The sequence below is a fragment of the Hoplias malabaricus genome, unplaced genomic scaffold (genome assembly GCF_029633855.1).
Source record: "Hoplias malabaricus isolate fHopMal1 unplaced genomic scaffold, fHopMal1.hap1 scaffold_72, whole genome shotgun sequence".
NCBI lineage: Eukaryota > Metazoa > Chordata > Actinopteri > Characiformes > Erythrinidae > Hoplias > Hoplias malabaricus.
Window position 1 is genome coordinate 189,916 of NW_027100962.1, and position 19,109 is coordinate 209,024.

The 19,109-nt window shown below is 43.2% G+C and overlaps 1 protein-coding gene across 1 annotated transcript; it reads right to left on the minus strand.

Moving 5' to 3' along the window:
* Nucleotides 1-1,358: 1,358 nt before the first annotated feature.
* Nucleotides 1,359-18,020, minus strand: LOC136682462 (receptor-type tyrosine-protein phosphatase gamma). The gene is made up of 15 exons (XM_066658904.1): nucleotides 17,997-18,020; nucleotides 17,689-17,785; nucleotides 17,270-17,352; nucleotides 16,750-16,884; nucleotides 16,369-16,503; nucleotides 13,739-13,911; nucleotides 13,238-13,373; nucleotides 12,765-12,911; nucleotides 10,796-10,889; nucleotides 10,412-10,488; nucleotides 8,729-8,857; nucleotides 8,460-8,606; nucleotides 8,033-8,175; nucleotides 4,590-4,725; nucleotides 1,359-4,272 (listed from the first exon to the last, which is right to left on the minus strand). The coding sequence occupies exons 1-15, from the start codon at nucleotides 18,018-18,020 to the stop codon at nucleotides 4,126-4,128; spliced, it is 1,803 nt and encodes a 600-aa protein (XP_066515001.1). The 3' UTR covers nucleotides 1,359-4,125.
* Between the last annotated feature and the right edge of the window lie 1,089 nt (nucleotides 18,021-19,109).

The window sequence follows — 19,109 nt, forward strand, 5'->3', positions numbered from 1 at the left end:
AGTTTCTTGACCAGTTTGCAGATAGTTGCTGTGCCCTGTGCCATATCCTTGGTGCTTCATTTCTTACAAACCATGCAGGATAAAGGTCACTTATATTTCAGACTTGAATGATATCAGGCTGATATTTCTGCTTATTATAAGCATAAAGATGGGTGACCTTGGTTGCCTTTAATAATGTTAAGACATATCTGCAGAGGTATTCGATGCCTGTGGTGGAGATCGGTGACTGGATCCATACTAATTACCACATGCAGGTTTTGAGGAACACTGACTACTGGCATTTGGTCGACAGGCCATTTATTTGTTCAGATGATAATAGGAATAGAGGTATTCTGTCCAAACAAAAACCCTCTCACTGAATGCCAGAGGTCATTATTACGCTCCATCCGTATGGCTCTCATTTCTGGTGACTTTGGTATTCATCATTGTCAAAAGTCAGAAGGTATGAAACAGAATGTTTGCTGTACATGTGGTAAACTGTGGTTCTGTAAGTTCCAGATAGTAGAGTAAGAACTAGGCTTGCTTCTTTTTGTCTTTGGGTCACTGAAAGTTGATGATTGAATTGTGGTATCAGTCATATCTTGTTAGTATTATTAATAATTATTAACAACAACAACAACAACAAGGGTGGCACGGTGGCGCAGCAGGTAGTGTCGCAGTCACATAGCTCCAGCTCCTGTAGGTTGTGGTGTTCGATTCCCGCTCCGGGTGACTGTCTGTGAGGAGTGTGGTGTGTTCTCCCTGTGTCTGCGTGGGTTTCCTCCGGGTGACTGTCTGTGAGGAGTGTGGTGTGTTCTCCCTGTGTCTGCGTGGGTTTCCTCCGGTTTTCTCCCACAGTTCAAAAACACACGTTGGTAGGTGGATTGGCGACTCAAATGTGTCCACAGGTGTGAGTGTGTGAGTGAATGTGTGTGTGTGTGTTGCCCTGTGAAGGACTGGCGCCCCCTCCAGGGTGTGTTCCCACCTTGCGCCCAATGATTCCAGGTAGGCTCTGGACCCACCGTGACCCTGAACTGGATAAGCACTTACAGATAATGAATGAATGAACAACAACAAACATTACCCCAAAAATAACCAGTTAATTAAAAGTGCGTTTTGATTCTGCTACAGATTTTTTTTTTCACTTCCACTAGCTGTCGTCCAGAACTCATAGAACTCATGGGTGAAAGCCAAATGGCCTGAAATGACTCTGGTCAAAGCCTAAAAGTGTGTGAATGTAAGCAGTGGTCTGGGGTTTGATGCAGCAGTGCAAGAACATTTGAACACTGAAAGGCTTTAAAACATAATAATAAAAAACCTCATTAAAAACAGCACAACGCAGACGGCATGTGTATGCTTAAAGTACATCAAAACCCATATTTTATTTTATGTATAGCAATACAATTTACATATTAAATAACACTATAATAGAATGCTTTGATATAGCTTTCAACAAAAGAAAAACACTTTTTCCTTCGTTTTGTGTTATTCCAGATTACAAAAGAGGATGTGATGTAGACACCCACCTGCTTGGAACAAGTTAATGGGAGAAACATAATCAGTGGCTTACAAGAGCTATCCTATGACACCCTCGCACAACAGAACTGGACAAAAAAGATTCTTCTCTTAAAGAAATCTGAACAGAAACAATAAACAAAATGATGAGAGAATATCACAATCACTGCCTCGTATTATGGGTGGCATATGGGGACCATGTGGAATGTGAGGTCAGTCACTCAGTGAATGGACCATTGGCTTTTTACACCTCTCCCCTTCACACACAAAACATTCAGGGAGCTGAAAGTGGAAAGGAAAACAGTTTTATATGAAAATAAAATTCTATGATCATACAACAAGGTACAAAGTGTTCAGAGAACTGCCGGGTAAACGAGCAAGAAAAGTATGTACATTCAAATGAAAACAGAACAATAATAGTATGTTTTTTTTAAATTGCAGCATAGCGTTTTAGTTCAGCTTGAATGGAGGATGGGCGATGGGGGAAACAACAGAAAACAATGCTATATATTAAAAATGACTACGTTCAGGGCGCCCCACTGCTTGAGTGTTGGCCCAGTTCCCATGGCGATGCCACAGCCATCCGTGGCCAGGACTCCGACGGAGTGTAACTGCGATGACCGTCCCTCTCCCAACATCAGCCAGTGCAATCCTATCAAAGTGGTAATCTGAATCTCACTGTCCAATGAACTGTCCAATGACGTGGTTTTAATGGCTGTCCTGTTGTCTCATGTTTCTCAGAAGAAGCTCATGCTAGCCGTCGTCGTAGCTAAACAGGAGAAAACTGGGTAGTGTAAAAAGCAACTACAGGACTGACAGTTACATCAGGAAACAGAACGGTCAAAATGTTCAAGTTCAGTGGTCTTTTAAGGTCAAGGGATGATGTGGTATCAGACTCTTCACAAAAACACAAACACTTCCATCCTTCACACTCAAAAATAACTCAGCGTTACAATCTGAACAATCCTTCTGCATCTTCACCGTCCCTTAGAAATGCAGCTCTTTTCAAATGAAAAAAAAGAAAGAAATTGACAATAAAAAGAGGAGGGTAAGTGCTAAACGGTCAGCTTGGTGATCCATCATATTTTCAGCACTATTTCCCTGACACCCTGACGACACGCATGAGAAAAAACATTCTGCATTCGCCAACACGGACACCAAGCTTCCTCTTTTCAGTTCTTTTCTGTTGGTCTTCGTCCGCTGTGGAAGTGAGCGAGGGATGAGCGGATGAGTCTGAAGTCTTTGGTAAAACTTTACAAATCAAATGTCCCTTCTGCAGGTGTTGGGGCAAAAGGTCTGTTTAACAAGGCCATTGTGCTATGTAGAATGAGAGAGCGTGTTCAGGTTCTCGGACAAACGAGAAACACGAGAAGAACGCATGTGTGAATGTTCCTAAAGCACCTCCTCCGTCAGCAGAGACCGAGGAGAAGCACATTTTAAACAGCTTTCGACTGAGCGTGGTGTACATTTTCCTCTCCAAACACTCTAGTCATATTCAGGAAAGAAAAAAAGAAACACTGAGCACCGTACATGGACACACACTTACATCATACACCTGCGGAGATGAGACCCGACTTTACAAAAGGCATCGCATAATGATGGACCACTTACGTGAGTGAATGAAATTGCAGTATAAAACCGTGAATGGGCCATGAAATTAGAAACCCAAATAACCAAGTACTATGAATATAAATGACCCACGCTTCTTCGTCCGAATGAAATCAGGTGATAAATCAGAAGATTTAGCAGCAGCTCGCAGCATAAAGAAAACGCAACCAGCAGGGGGTGCTAGAGAGGGCATGGACTCGTCGTCTGTACGTGTAGGAAATCGTTCAACCAAAGCCTAGGAGCTCATGACAGTTAACATTTACAAAACCACAAGTTATAATGAGATACGATATATTCATATATATTAAAAGCATAATATGGATTGTAGGAAAAGAAAAGGATTAAGTTCACAGTAGCTGTTTGAATACCACCTGTAGAGAGTAAATTAGGAGTCTAACAGGTAAAATGGATGAATACAGAGACACGGTTTGGGGTGTTGGAATAAAAGAAATAATTAGCATAGAGATCCGTATTGCTTGTCGGTGATTCGGAACGCTAATGAGCAGCTATCTGTGAGTCTGAAAGTTTTGGAGCGGAGACACTATGTGAGAGGGGATGTGTTTTCTTTCCTTTTTTAATCTCATGTTTTTTTTTGTTTTATTATTATTTCCAAGCTGCGGAGTGGAGACTTATAATGGAATGTCAAAAAACCTGGGTGTGGCGAGATACAGAGAGAAACAGAGAGAGAGAGAGAGAGAGAGAGAGAGAGAGAGAATAATAATAAGGACTGAAGTAGGCAGTAACACTGATATTTTCATAGTGCAAACTAGACAGAAGTGTGTGTGTGTTTCATCTTCATTTTGTTTTGTGAACTCAAAAACATAGGTGCAAATGTTCAGTAGGATAACATTAAGACATAAAATGGCGAAAAAATAAATATCAAAAACTTTTTATCAGTGTAAAAAAGTAATCAGGTTATTCATTTAACCAAGTTCTGGCAAAAAAGGCCTCAGAAAAAGTCTGTCTTAGTCCTTGAAGTTTTACAAAGTAAATTAAGTGCCTCTTGGCATCCATCTTGGAGCTTCAGACGAGAGACTCCATGCTCTCAGCTGGGTCCGATTCCTCAGAGAGGGCCATGCTGCCGTTCCTGTCTATGGACATGGCTCCGGCTCCGTTCTCTTTAGTGCTGACCAGACTAAGCATAGCTTTGTAAAGGTACTGGTACTGCTCCTGTAGGACACACAGAAACACATTAAACACTCTGCATTAGTTCCAGCGCCATTAGTGCCATCACAGACACACTGTGGGTGATCTTTTATCTGTATTTACATCTGCATCAGATCACAACAAACTAATATACACACTATGCACCATCACTCATTTTCACTTAAAGGAGCAGTAAGTCATTTCTAACATCAAAAAGTAGCAAGCGATTACAATGGAGATGTTTAATTGGCCGAGCCAAAGCTGATTTGCATTAATTGTTTTTGTCCGTCACAAATTGATCCCTCAAATGAGTGAAGATCTGTAATCTCTGAGACACTCACTATGTCCGTGAAGACCCCAGGTCTCATGAGGTTGATCATCTTGGCCACCTGATAGACACCCACAGCGTTTTCACTCTCCAGCTGCTGACTCAGAGTCGTCAGGGCACAGAACATGCCGGCGGATACCGCCCCAAACCTGGCACACACACACACACACACACACTGCATTAAAGCCTGCCATGCACTTCCATGTTTTAAAAAGAATACTATGTAGATGCATTTTTGTTCTTCGAGATATAACCTTTGTAAATGTTCCCTGAACGGCACAGCAGTGGTGCTAAGGTCCATTGTGGTACATTGAGTTCCATTTTAAGGGAAATGTAGCACATTTGTACATTTTTATAGCTATATCAAAGATAATATTAATAAAAAACTGGATTAATTTCCAAACTAAAGATGCTAAATACCTCAGTGACCCAGCAACACACCCCTAGAGAAACACAATGATATGAAATTTAAAAACCTTATGAACCAGATTCAGTTACATAGGGTTTATAAATCCAGTTCCGGATCGCGGTGGGTCCAGAGCCTACCTGGAATCATTGGGCACAAGGCGGGAATACACCCTGGAAGGGGTGCCAGTCCTTCACAGGGCAACACAGACACACACACATACACACACACATTCACACTTACGAACACTTTTGAGTCGCCAATCCACCTACCAACATGTGTTTTTTGGACAGTGGGAGGAAACCGGAGCACCCGGAGGAAACCCACGCAGACACAGGGAGAACACACCACACTCCTCACAGACAGTCACCCGGAGGAAACCCACGCAGACACAGGGAGAACACACCACACTCCTCACAGACAGTCACCCGGAGGAAACCCACGCAGACACAGGGAGAACACACCACACTCCTCACAGACAGTCACCCGGAGGAAACCCACGCAGACACAGGGAGAACACACCACAATCCTCACAGACAGTCACCCGGAGGAAACCCACACAGACACAGGGAGAACACACCACACTCCTCACAGGCAGTCACCCGGAGGAAACCCACGCAGACACAGGGAGAACACACCACACTCCTCACAGACAGTCACCCGGAGGAAACCCACACAGACACAGAGAGAACACCACACTCCTCACAGACAGTCACCCGGAGGAAACCCACGCAGACACAGGGAGAACACACCACACTCCTCACAGACAGTCACCCGGAGGAAACCCACACAGACACAGGGAGAACACACCACACTCCTCACAGACAGTCACCCGGAGTGGGAATCAAACCCACAACCTCCAGGTCCCTGGAGCTGCGTGACTGCGACACTACACTACAAAAAATGTATTACATTTCTGAATAGAAAAGGGATTGGAATTTTGTTTTCTCATCGTCCCAGGTTCAGATGAGGTGGAGTGATGTGTTACAGATCAGTGAGAGACAGCAATTGTTTTGATTTTTTTGTATTAACATATTGAATATTTAATACTGTTAACTGCAAGAAGGCAGGACATGTACGAAGAAAATACACATTCCCTCTAGAATATTTATCTTCCCCAAAGAACTTCTAGGAATAGTACACAAACCGTTTTCAGTGAAAGCCAAGAAGCAATCATTTCCTTACACTATTTCAACATGCTCCAGTTATTCACTGTAATTCAATGCAGCCTATGCTTCCAAAATACGGTGAAAACCATAAACAGCACTTTGCAAAATAAGAGGCCATTTCATTTAATTTAATTTCATTTCCAGAAATCAAGTGTAAAGATATTTCTGAGGAGAGTAAATATTATACACTCCACTTGCAAAAGAAATGGGCCTCCTAAAAACTGTACAATCTATGGTAGTGCACATCAGACACACGGTTAAATATTGGAGATAAAGGAGAAAAATCAAGCTCCACTCTCTCCTCAGAAAAAAAACACAGGTTATTTTTTTCCCATTCATCACCAACAAGAAGACAACATAAAGCTGTGGGTTAAAAATGTGGAGCTATCAAAAAGTCCTTACAGAGACAACAAGCTAGAGAAGACAAATATTGAAGAATAAAATAATAATAAAAAAAGCTGGCGTTCCCAGAAGAAACCACAACATCGCTGTGAATCTCTTTGGATTGGAAGAAACAGCAAATTCAACTTCAAAGACTACATTTTGGAAAACAGCAATAATTAAGGCAGAGGAGACTCTGAGACACTGAAGAGTGGACACTTTGGTATTGTATTTATTTGTTGAGGGTGTAATTTTCTGTTATAATTTCCTCTAGACTGTATCACTAGGACAAGATGTATCCTAGGTACCTTGGATTTTTTCAAATAAAATCACACAAAGACATCCTCGAATGCGTATTGTTGGCAGTGTACAAAACCTGAAAGCCCGGCGATCCACTTAGACATAATGAGTGTCCCTTCAATATCAACACGCGCTACTTTAGCACAAAACCACCAATGGCAGCACAACTCCCTTCATGTTTATTCATTATGCTAATGAAGATCTGCTCGTCTCATCTGATAAAGAGAAAACGCCTAATTGAGCTTTTTAGGAGCTGCATTGTTACCATGGGATCGCCCCTAAGAGGTTTAGGAAAAGAAGGCCGAATTAATTAGAGGCATATTCAAGAAAAGAAGCGACATGTTTGTCAGGGGAATGTCACTTCTCTGGCTGCACAAGGGGTTGCCCCGGAACAGAGGGCAGATCGCCTCTCAGCTACTGGGATCTCCACTGGCCCCCTCCAGAATCAGGGGTCCCTCTTGGCTCTGAGACAAACTTGCTCCTCTGTGTTCTCTTTGTCAGTGTGGGAACTGAACCAAGAGCTACGCCGCTACTTAAAAACACCTCGAACCGCGTATAAGCCGAAGGACATTCCCCAGTTTCGCTGATCTCATGTACGAAGACCTCCACAGTCCAGAACAAGTGTGTAATTATTCATTTAAGCAACAGTTGAATCAAAAGTATCATATAAATACAGACAATCCAACGTACGGAAACTCCTTCTTGCCCAAAGATTCTACTGAAATGGATGGTTTTAACAGAGTTTGCCTGAGAACTGATAGCATTCGGCTACATATACATTGAGATAAAACATAGAAAACGACCACTTTGACTGTATCTCACATAATACTATCAAAAACCATGTCAGAATATATGTATTTATGATTAATAAACAGCATTAGGAGCATCATATAACTGCACATTACACAGTGCAACTTGGGAAGTATTAGCGATTATATGTTGTTTAAAATCTAAAGAAGAAATATTCAGAAACCCATCTTGGTCGATTACATTCTGGGGAGAGAAAACCACTGTGAAAAACGTATTGTTTTGCTGATCTATTTCTATAATGCATTCCTTTGTCCATATGAATCCCTGCAGAAGCAGATCAGGTCATTTATTTCAGGTCAGCGGTTGTTCACTGCTGCCGTTCCCAATCCCAAATCCTATTCTAGAGCACTGTGAGAGACCATCCAGAACCAGGCTGGGGTCAGTACTCACTCGTCGTGAACTATGGTGGGGCCATCCCGGGTCATGGCCTCTTCTTTGATGATATTGATGAGCTCGAAGGTGCTGCTGATGGGGGCGTCTGGGTTGGGCCATTTTGGGCACTGAAAATGACGCACCTCCAGCACATAGTCATCCTGAGAGAGAGCCAGAGAAAGAAAAATACATAGGTAACTGTCTTTAGGTAGATGTAAATATCACAGTGGGGATGGGACTGTCTGACATACTTCACAAGCGATAGCACTTTGTAAACAAGCAATAAAATATTTATGAGGTCTTATTTTCTGCACGTTTTCTGTTTATATGATATACTCTTTATGCTAAATGTTAGATTTAATGTTTGGGTTGGTTTTAGGATGAGGGCGTAGAGCTATGAACTGAAAGATACTGATATATCTGCAAGGTTTCAAAGCTGACAGACCTGTGTAGCCTCCAGAATGAAATCGTGGATGATTATCTGCTCCTCGTTGGACAGGCAGAGTCTGTCTTTGCTAATGAGCGTGACAGTGAAGGCCTCACAGTTCATGGCTTCCTCTCGACTCGGCCAGTAAACAAACTCGTCCTCTGCCTAGAGAGACATAGAGAGAGAGAGAGAAGTAAGATGAAGGGAGGAAGTACAAATAAACAAGCCATGCTGACTGAGAAGTTGTAGAACTATTATAGATCTCTTTCAAAGCTGAAGGTACCCACCAGTCCCTGGTTGTCAGGCAACATGACAATGATCTGAGCATTGTGGTCCCAGATCATCCTCCAGAAGTCTTTAGTGGTGTGAGGCAGGGGATGTTGTGTAATGATGAACTCGTTGCTGCGGTAGTACCCCTGCATGGGTCAAGAAAAGTTTGGCTCAGACTTTTAAGACTCATTCCCATTCTGAGTGCCTACAATAATCACATTACTACACCCGCCGTTCATATACGACATCCATCTACTGTGTGCCTCTTTTCTGCAGAATCTCTACCCTTGGGGCAAGGCTTTACCCTCAGTGTTGGAACATGTCAGGTGTTGTGGAGATTAGTGACAGAGGAGTCGAGTCCTTTATCATTTAGCCTTAATATTTTGACTAAGTTACTTTTTAAATCAATCAGTAATTCCGCTTTTACTTTTATAATCAATGGTAACAGCCACGAATAAAAAATATGAAAGCTAGTCTGTACTGGATGATGATGGCAAAATGATATTGTCTGTTTATTCATTCATTCATTATCTGTAACCCTTATCCAGTTCAGGGTCGCGGTGGGTTCAGAGCCTACCTGGAATCATTGGGTACAAGGCGGGAATACACCCTGGAGGGGGCGCCAGTCCTTCACATGGCAACACAGACACACACACATTCACACCTACGGACACTTTTGAGTTGCCAATCCACCTACCAACGTGTGTTTTTGGACTGTGGGAGGAAACCGAAGCACCCGGAGGAGACCCACACAGACACAGGGAGAACACACCACACTCCTCACAGACAGTCACCCGGAGGAAACCCACGCAGACAGAGAGAACACACCACACTCCTCACAGACAGTCACCCGGAGGAAACCCACGCAGATACAGAGAGAACACACCACACTCCTCACAGACAGTCACCCGGAGGAAACCCACGCAGACACAGGGAGAACACAACACATTCCTCACAGAAAGTCACCCGGAGGAAACCCACGCAGACACAGAGAGAGCACACCACACTCTTCACAGACAGTCACCCGGAGGAAACCCACGCAGACACAGAGAGAACACACCACACTCCTCACAGACAGTCACCCGGAGGAAACCCACGCAGATACAGAGAGAACACACCACACTCCTCACAGACAGTTACCCAGAGGAAACCCACGCAGACACAGGGAGAACACAACACATTCCTCACAGAAAGTCACCCGGAGGAAACCCACGCAGACACAGAGAGAGCACACCACACTCTTCACAGACAGTCACCCGGAGGAAACCCACGCAGACACAGAGAGAACACACCACACTCCTCACAGACAGTTACCCGGAACGGGAATCGAACCCAGAACCTCCAAGCCCCTGGAGCTGTGTGACTGCGACACTACCTGCTGTGCCACCGTGTCTGTTTACTGCTGGCTTAATAATAATAAAAAAAAAACCCTTCCTTTCCTCTGACTGACTTTTAAATGGGTGCAATGTGAAATATAGATGTACACTGCTGTGTTCATAATAAATAAAGTCACACTCTTCAGCTGCTAAAAATATGACAAAAAACTGTCCATTCTGTGCTGTCAGACAGGCTCCAGAGGGAAAATACAGCAGCAGCTGCTGACTCCCCAGATTAGACACAGTGTACAGGGTCTATAGAGACATGCTGCAGTGGAATGGCTGAGTTAATACTTAACAGAAACGGATGCGATATGTACTCACCATGATGTAAGAAGCATTGATGTAATCAGTGCCTTTCATGCCAGGTAGAGGAGCCAGGCCCACACGTGCTCTTTCCGCTGGGAAGTGGAGGGGACGCGTTAAACGTGTACGCATTTAATAACTGAAAATTAATTGACTCAAAGTGGATGAGGTTTTCTGTAGTAACATGGTCTTATAGAATGTGGTAATGAACACAATGATGAACAATAATAGGACGTTGTAAAGTAGTAGGTAACAGAGACAACGGCTGATAAAGTCTTTAATGTTTTAATTTCTTTTAACATTTTTAAATTTAAATTTAGTAAATCAACAGAAATTAGCGGTGGTACAGAAAAGAAAAAGATGGAGTTGTAGGAGTGAATATTGTAGATGCTCATAACTCACATGGAACTACAGAAGAGTTGCGGTTCTTCTCTTTGTTGCACTCTTTCTGCGCGCTGAAGCACTCTGCAAACCTGGCGTTACACTGAGTCACCAGCTGGAGGAGGAAACACACCATCTGGTAAATGTTCTACACAAACTCTTCACTACTTCATTTCTCCACGTCCTGCCAATATCCACCTTAAAGTGAGAGTTTGGCAGAACATCTAATTTACACAATTTCCCAAAATGCAGTTTATCAGCCATGTTTTGTGTCTAAAGTTTATTCTGAAACCGTACTCTAATAGAATTAGAATTAGGCCTCTGCCAGCACCACTTTTAGATCTAAATATGGACAAAAGTACAGATAAAATATAGCCTTCACGATGGCTAAAATAAAGGGTTAGGGATGCAGTTATCACTGTGCTTACCAGGCTACATGAGCTTCAGATACTTGTTAGTGGAGCTTTCGACACTTTAGACATCATCATACATGACTTGATGACATTTGGGGTAATGGAGAAAACTGTAAATGCTTAGCTGAACCTATGTGTGCTTTTAGGTCCTTAACACCTAATTTGCTACACTAAACATGGGAGTGTCTTTGTTAATTCATCCGAGAACTTACATTTACGTTTCGGCATAGCTTCTCGAGCTGAGGGTGGGTACATGAGCTTTGCCTGACGTAAACAAAGACTACTGACATGCAGACTGACCAATTAAATGTTTACAGAGAAGGTTATCGACCAATAACGGTAGCTCTACAGTCAGACCGTCCAATCAGAAGATTTTAGGCTACTTCACCACTCCCCCTTCTCACTCAAGTGAACCAATCGGAGTAGGGGAGGGTGGGACTAGTTTGTGAACGAAACTTCTTGAAGTTCTATGTAAGCTCTAGAAAAACAAAATCCCGGACGTTTGTGAAATTCCGCTCGGACATTTTTTAAGTCTAAAATAGAGGACATGTCCGGGTAAAAGAGGACGTCTGGTCACCCTACACAACAAGTGTTAGCCTGTTAGCGTTATGCTAGCTACAACCTGGTTCTAGCTTTGTCCAAAATTGCCTCTTGGCTTGAACCAGATTTTGACAATAATTTTCAACAGTGTCTGTAGTCTAATAGAAAAATAAAATATTGGAATTAAGATTAGCATCAAAATAGGAACATAATAGAATAATAAATCATACCAGGGTTCTTAAAATGTGAAGAGTTCGTTTTTTAGCTACTACTTTAATAGTGAAATTCTACTGTATATTTGGTATGTAACAAACTCCTATTCAGTGAATACTAATGCAGCTCTAAAGAGAAACACAGAAAAGACAAGGTGTGATGCAAGATCCCATGGAACCATTCACCCTAACCATTAAGCAGAAGTCTACACACTGCAGCGAGAGAAATGAGGAATATTTACAGAGCCAGTTGGAGGAAATCTTTTCTTGGAATGAACAGAGCATTAGAAGAGAAAAAAGATGAAATTCCACTTTAGCCTCTGGGCTAATTACGTTAAAAACATGATGGCTTCCACTGTTCTGCATGAACGCTCCCAATCTAACACAACCAGGGGACAGTCAGCATTGTGGGTGAGAGAGACGATAGCCAATTAAAATCCACAATCTGCCCATCCACTGCCGTCCCCCACAGCGCTCTGGGCATGGCCCTGCCACCATGACGACATCTGAAATCAACACCCAGAGAGGCTGTTTTTCCTCCTTTTAATTTATCTGCATCGTTTTGTCCTAATTACATTAACTTTATTTTGCACTTAATTATGTGAGAGCAAGCGAGAGACAGAAAGAGAGAGAATTAAAAGATGATGTAACAGGGTTAGAGAATATTCCTTTAAAATAACTGTGCTTTACATTTCAGGTTAAGATTTCACTCTATATTTTATTTAAATTTTCTTTCTCCGTGTTTTTCTAATGTAAATTAAACATTTGGGTTTATATGCAGTTAATAAGCAGAAAAAGACAAGAAAAGCTTGAATGTGTGCTGACCTTGAACTGTTTCTCCAGCCGGGTTTTGCCACTGGGGCCTGGGGTCAAGATGCTGTTGACGTAGCTGTGTAACTGACTGGACAACACCTCAGTCTCCTTGCCCAGGATCGCCTCCAGCAAAGCATCATGGATAAACACATACTGCTCCTAAACATAGAGAGAGAGTGAGAGAGAGAGAGTGAGAGAGAGATAGTGTGAGAGTGCGAGAGAGTGAGAGAGAGAGTGTGAGAGTGCGAGAGAGTGAGAGAGAGAGAGTGTGAGAATGAGCGAGAGAGAGAGAGCGAATGTGGGAGAGATCAATGAAACAAATAAACCAACAGAATATGTATATTGTACATGAGCTATGTGACCCTATGTGTAATCGTGCTGTGTTTGGTTTTTAAATTCTTGGTTACAACCTGTTTTTCTAGTTTTGATTGTCCTGGAAAACACACACACACACACACACACACACACACACACTGATGACTGACCTCAGTTTGAACCAGATAGTTCCTCTGCGTTCGGATGTGTTTAAGGAATCCCAGCACATTCACAGAGCCTTTATCCTTAATCTGCTGCAGCATGCTGTCAATCACAATGTACGTTCCTGTCCTGCCCACACCAGCACTGAGGAGTTCACACACACACACACACACACACACACACACACACACACACACACACACACACACACAAACGAAATATAATGAAATAATAATCACAAATTTCTATCACAGAAAAATCTAATAATAATAATAATAATAATAATAATAAGAAGAAGAAGAAGAATGATAATAAAATAAACAACTTATTAACACTTGGTAGATTGGTATTTACATGTGTACAATGGGACTGCTGTGATTAGTGACCAGTGATCAGTGCGGTAGAGGGCAACACAATTGCTGTCCATGAGACAGACTGGGGTTTAGTCCCCCACAAAGGGAACCACACTATTCTAAACTGTAACATGATACAAGGGTGTGTGCGATTACCTGCAGTGGACGAGCATAGGGCCCATCTCAGGCATCTGTGCTGCTGAAGATCTCCTGACGAAGGTGAGTACAGGCAGTGTGTATTCAGGAACGCCCATATCAGGCCACTGTGTGTAGTGATACTGAATCACTGTCCGCTCACACTGACGACTCTTTACACTGCCCTTCTGACCCTGCAAACAGACACAATGTTACAAACACACCCCTACATCCACCGTAAGAATGACCACACTAAGACTCAATTTACAGCTAATGTTTATTTAGTCTTTTTTTTGTTTAAACATCTACAATTGTCACTCATTAATTCAAAAAGCCTATTTACTTGCTATGTACAAAAAACTGTTAAAACAACAACAAACAAACAACAACAAAAACCTGTAATTGTGCTTTATAATGTGGTGTATTGTGTTCTCTATAGGATACGTACACTTTTTACACTGCAAACAATTAAGCACAGTTCTTCTCCTAGACATGGCACATTAGTAACTAGACACAACACACTCTAATCTATCTCCAATGTCCTTTTAAAGCGTCCAACACAATGCACAATGACTTATTATCACACAATGATCTGAGAGTACCCTGTTTGTAGAAACTAAGTATCAGATTAGCACCCAGTCCTCGTGTATCTAAGTAGCTAGTGTAAAAATGCTGTGCTAGTTATTGTATCTGGCTAAACTCCGTTATGTGTGTTATGAAAGAGGATTAATGCTAGAGCATTACAGTCTTTTAACAAACAAACTGTGGAAATCTCACTCCAAAGTAAGCTTCTTAAATCCTGCTACTAACTCATGCCTTTCAAATCTCAATCCCTCTATGGTATAAGTGAAAAGAGACACAGTTGCTAATGTATCACTCCTGATATTGTTTACTACTCTTACATTTGTCAAAACAGGTGTGTTTTCAAAAAGTTGCTTAAATACTCAATATTAATTAATTCATTCATTATCTGTAAGCGCTTATCCAGTTCATGGTCATGGGGGTCCAGAGCCTACCTGGAATCATTGGGCGCAAGGCGGGAATACACCCTGGAGGGGGCGCCAGTTCTTCACAGGGCAACACACATGCTCACACCTACGGACACTTTTGAGTCGCCAATCCACTACCAATGTGTGTTTTTGGACTGTGCGAGGAAACCGGAGCACCCGGAGGAAACCCACGCAGACACATGGAGAACACACCACACTCCTCACAGACAGTCACCCGGAGGAAACCCACACAGACACAGGGAGAACACACCACACTCCTCACAGACAGTCACCCGGAGGAAACCCACACAGACACAGGGAGAACACACCACACTCCTCACAGACAGTCACCCGGAGGAAACCCACGCAGACACAGAGAGAACACACCACACTCCTCACAGACAGTCACCCGGAGGAAACCCACGCAGACACAGGGAGAACACACCACACTCCTCACAGACAGTCACCCGGAGGAAACCCACGCAGACACAGAGAGAACACACCACACTCCTCACAGACAGTCACCCGGAGGAAACCCACACAGACACAGACAGAACACACCACACTCCTCACAGACGATCACCCGGAGGAAACCCACGCAGACACAGGGAGAACACACCACACTCCTCACAGACAGTCACCCGGAGGAAACCCACGCAGACACAGACAGAACACACCACACTCCTCACAGACAGTCACCCGGAGGAAACCCACGCAGACACAGGGAGAACACACCACACTCCTCACAGACAGTCACCCGGAGGAAACCCACGCAGACACAGACAGAACACACCACACTCCTCACAGACAGTCACCCGGAGGAAACCCACGTAGACACAGGGAGAACACACCACACTCCTCACAGACAGTCACCCGGAGCGGGAATCAAACCCAAATCTCCAATTCAATCTTCAGTTTTTCCGTTTGTGTGCAGTTAAAGGCATATTTGCTTGCACACAACCATTCTTTAACCTCTCTTTACACATTGGAGTTAAACAGAGTGTAACTGTGTATTTAAGGCTGTTATATGTAAATTATCTCTGTTCTTATTGGCTGATATGGGTCATATACAGAAAGCATGTCCAAACTGAAACACAGAATGCTCAAGAATGTTTGAAAAATGTAACCTCTAGTTTGAATGTGTGAATTATGAATTCAAAATGTGCTTTATTTGCTGCTTAGCAGCGAGTGAACAGTGCAATTAATCTTTAAAATGTTCACTGAATTCTTTTATTTCAGGGATGTAAAGGAGAAGTCAATGATGCAAGCCCTTTAATACACCTATGAAAGTTGTTTAATTGCCTGTAGCAAATAGTGTTCATTGTTTTTCATCATTATAGCCCTGATCTAGGTCTTGGCCAGGTATGAGGTTCATTTTCCGTTTTTTTCTCTCTCGCTATTTAAGCTTGGCCCACAGCCAGCAGCCATTCATTGTGAAAAGGTATGACCTGTGGTAGTTCTAATCTCTTCTCAAACATCTGTTCTGAGTCAAATATCTCCAACAGCAGCGGTCAGTGACTCTCCTCTCCACTTCCCTGCAGAGTTCAGTTCCCACCCAAAGCTAACACACCTGCTCCGGCTAATCAAGGTCTTCGGAAGGCTTTGATTAATAGGATCAAACGACTGGATCAGGTGTGTGTGTGTGTTTGAGGAAACACTGACCTTCTTGACTTTGGTGTTACGGACGGTGAAGCGGCGAACTGTGTAGCAGGCGTGGACTTTGGTGCTCTTTAATGTCACCACAATGTTTCCATACTCTTCACTGTTCTCAGTCGGCCAGTACTGGTCACATTTTCTCTGTACCATGCACACACACACACAACACTACTATGTAACAACTCATTTACGATCATCCATTTGCAGATATTTTACATACACTGTATAGAAAAGGTCTGGTCCCTTTTCAATTTCTTTAGACCTTAAGCGTATAATTAAGTAGTCTGTCCCTCTAAACTGAAGTTACCGCTTCTCCTCTTATGATAATAGATGTTGGAACATTGCTGTGAAGATCTGATGGCACAAGAACATTAGTGCATTACTCACTCTTCCTTTCTCCACCAGATTGGTGATCATCACAATGATGCCTGTGTTCTGCTCCCACACCATCCTCCAGAAGTCCTCAAAAGTGGACTTGAGGGGACCCTGTGCAGCAATGTACGCCTTGGGCTTGTTGTAGCCCTGAAGGAATGACAGATAACACAGCAACACAGTCACATACAGTGAGTGTTTTACAGGTGAAAACAGAAAAGTGAAAACACATTCTCTAAGGGTAGCAAACTGAGACCTGGGAGTTTTGGTAATGTATAGGAACGTGAAATATCAAATGTGCTCGTAAATGTGGCACTGGTGGTACCTTTAAATTAAACATTGTGAAATATGGTGAGTATATTAAAATATCTTGAGGTGTGGCAATGAATGTTTGGCATATCACACACCCCTATAGGAAGTGTGAATGGTTTGTTGCTGATTATTATCTGGACATTGTAAAGCTATTGCTGTTTTTTTTTTTTCATGCAGACTTGCTGTGCTGGTGTTTTCATACAGACTGAGGAGAAACACTCACATCCACATAGTTAGCATTGATGTAGTCGCTGTGTTTGGAGTCCTTGCCGGCTAAAGGTCTTAGCTTCACTCGACTGTGATCGTCTATAGAGAGAGAGAGAGAGAGAGAGAGAGAGAGAGAGAGAGAGAGAGAGAGAGAGAGAGAGAATACATATCATTAAGGGAGAGAGAGAGAGAGAGAAAGTCAGAGCCAGAGAGAATACATATCATTAAGGGAGAGAGAAAGACTAGAAAAAGAGAGAGAGAAACAGAGAGAGAGAAAGAGAGAGAGAAAGAGAGAGATAGAAAGAGAGAGAGAGAGAGCCAGAAAGAATACATATCCTTAAGGGAGAGAGAAAGACTAGAAAAAGAGAGAGAGAGACAGAGAGAGAGAGAGAGAGAGAGAGAGAGACAGAGAGAGAGAGAATAGAGACGACTTACATGCGACAATGTTGATATATCTGTTCTTGTGCTTGTTGTCTGGGTGATTTGAATGCTCAGACGTGATCTTCATATCCGCTGTGCAGCGCTGCACTTCCTACAGTGAACACACACAATCACCCATAGAGATATCATTTCTTCACAAAGAATACAAAACAAGCTGAAGAGAGAAAGCGCATTTTAAATAACATCTCTTAGGAAAGCTCTCAATGTGCCGCCAGCATATTTTTTTAAATAATGTAAATACTTCATTTGTCTCCTTGGCACCTGCGCTGCTTTTTTTCTGCTTTTGAATGATGATTCCTCACCACAGACCTCAGAGAAACATCCATCTTCGTAACGAACACAGACACACTTACATATGCCTCTGGTTTGCAGACACACTTCTGTGAACTATAACATAAATATAGAAAAGTCTCGTATTAAAGAGTCTTCACCAGCTGCTTACTAACGAAATAAAGATCCTTTTTGTTTTTTTTTTGTTTTTTTTTATTTTGTGTGTACAGACAAACACCAAATAATACTTCATAATATTCATTCATTATCTGTAAGCGCTGATCCAGTTCAGGGTCGCGGTGGGTCTAGAGACTACCTGAAATCATTGGGCGCAAGGCGGGAATACACCCTGGAGGGGGCGCCAGTCCTTCACAGGGCAACACAGACACACACACACATTCACACCTACGGACACTTTTGAGTCTCAATCCAGTCGGTGACCAACATGTGTTTTTGGACCGTGGGAGGAAACAGGAGCACCCGGAGGAAACCCACGCAGACACAGAGAGAACACACCACACTCCTCACAGACAGTCACCCGGAGGAAACCCACGCAGACACAGGGAGAACACACCACACTCCTCACAGACAGTCACCTGGAGGAAACCCACGCAGACACAGGGAGAACACACCACACTCCTCACAGACAGTCACCCAGAGGAAACCCACGCAGACACAGGGAGAACACACCACACTCCTCACAAACAGTCACCCGGAGGAAACCCACGCAGACACAGAGAGAACACACCACACTCCTCACAGACAGTCACCCGGAGGAAACCCACGCAGACACAGGGAGAACACACCACACTCCTCACAGACAGTCACCTGGAGGAAACCCACGCAGACACAGGGAGAACACACCACACTCCTCACAGACAGTCACCCAGAGGAAACCCACGCAGACACAGGGAGAACACACCACACTCCTCACAAACAGTCACCCGGAGGAAACCCACGCAGACACAGGGAGAACACACCACACTCCTCACAGACAGTCACCCAGAGGAAACCCACGCAGACACAGGGAGAACACACCACACTCCTCACAGACAGTCACCCGGAGGAAACCCACGCAGACACAGGGAGAACACACCACACTCCTCACAAACAGTCACCCGGAGGAAACCAACGCAGACACAGAA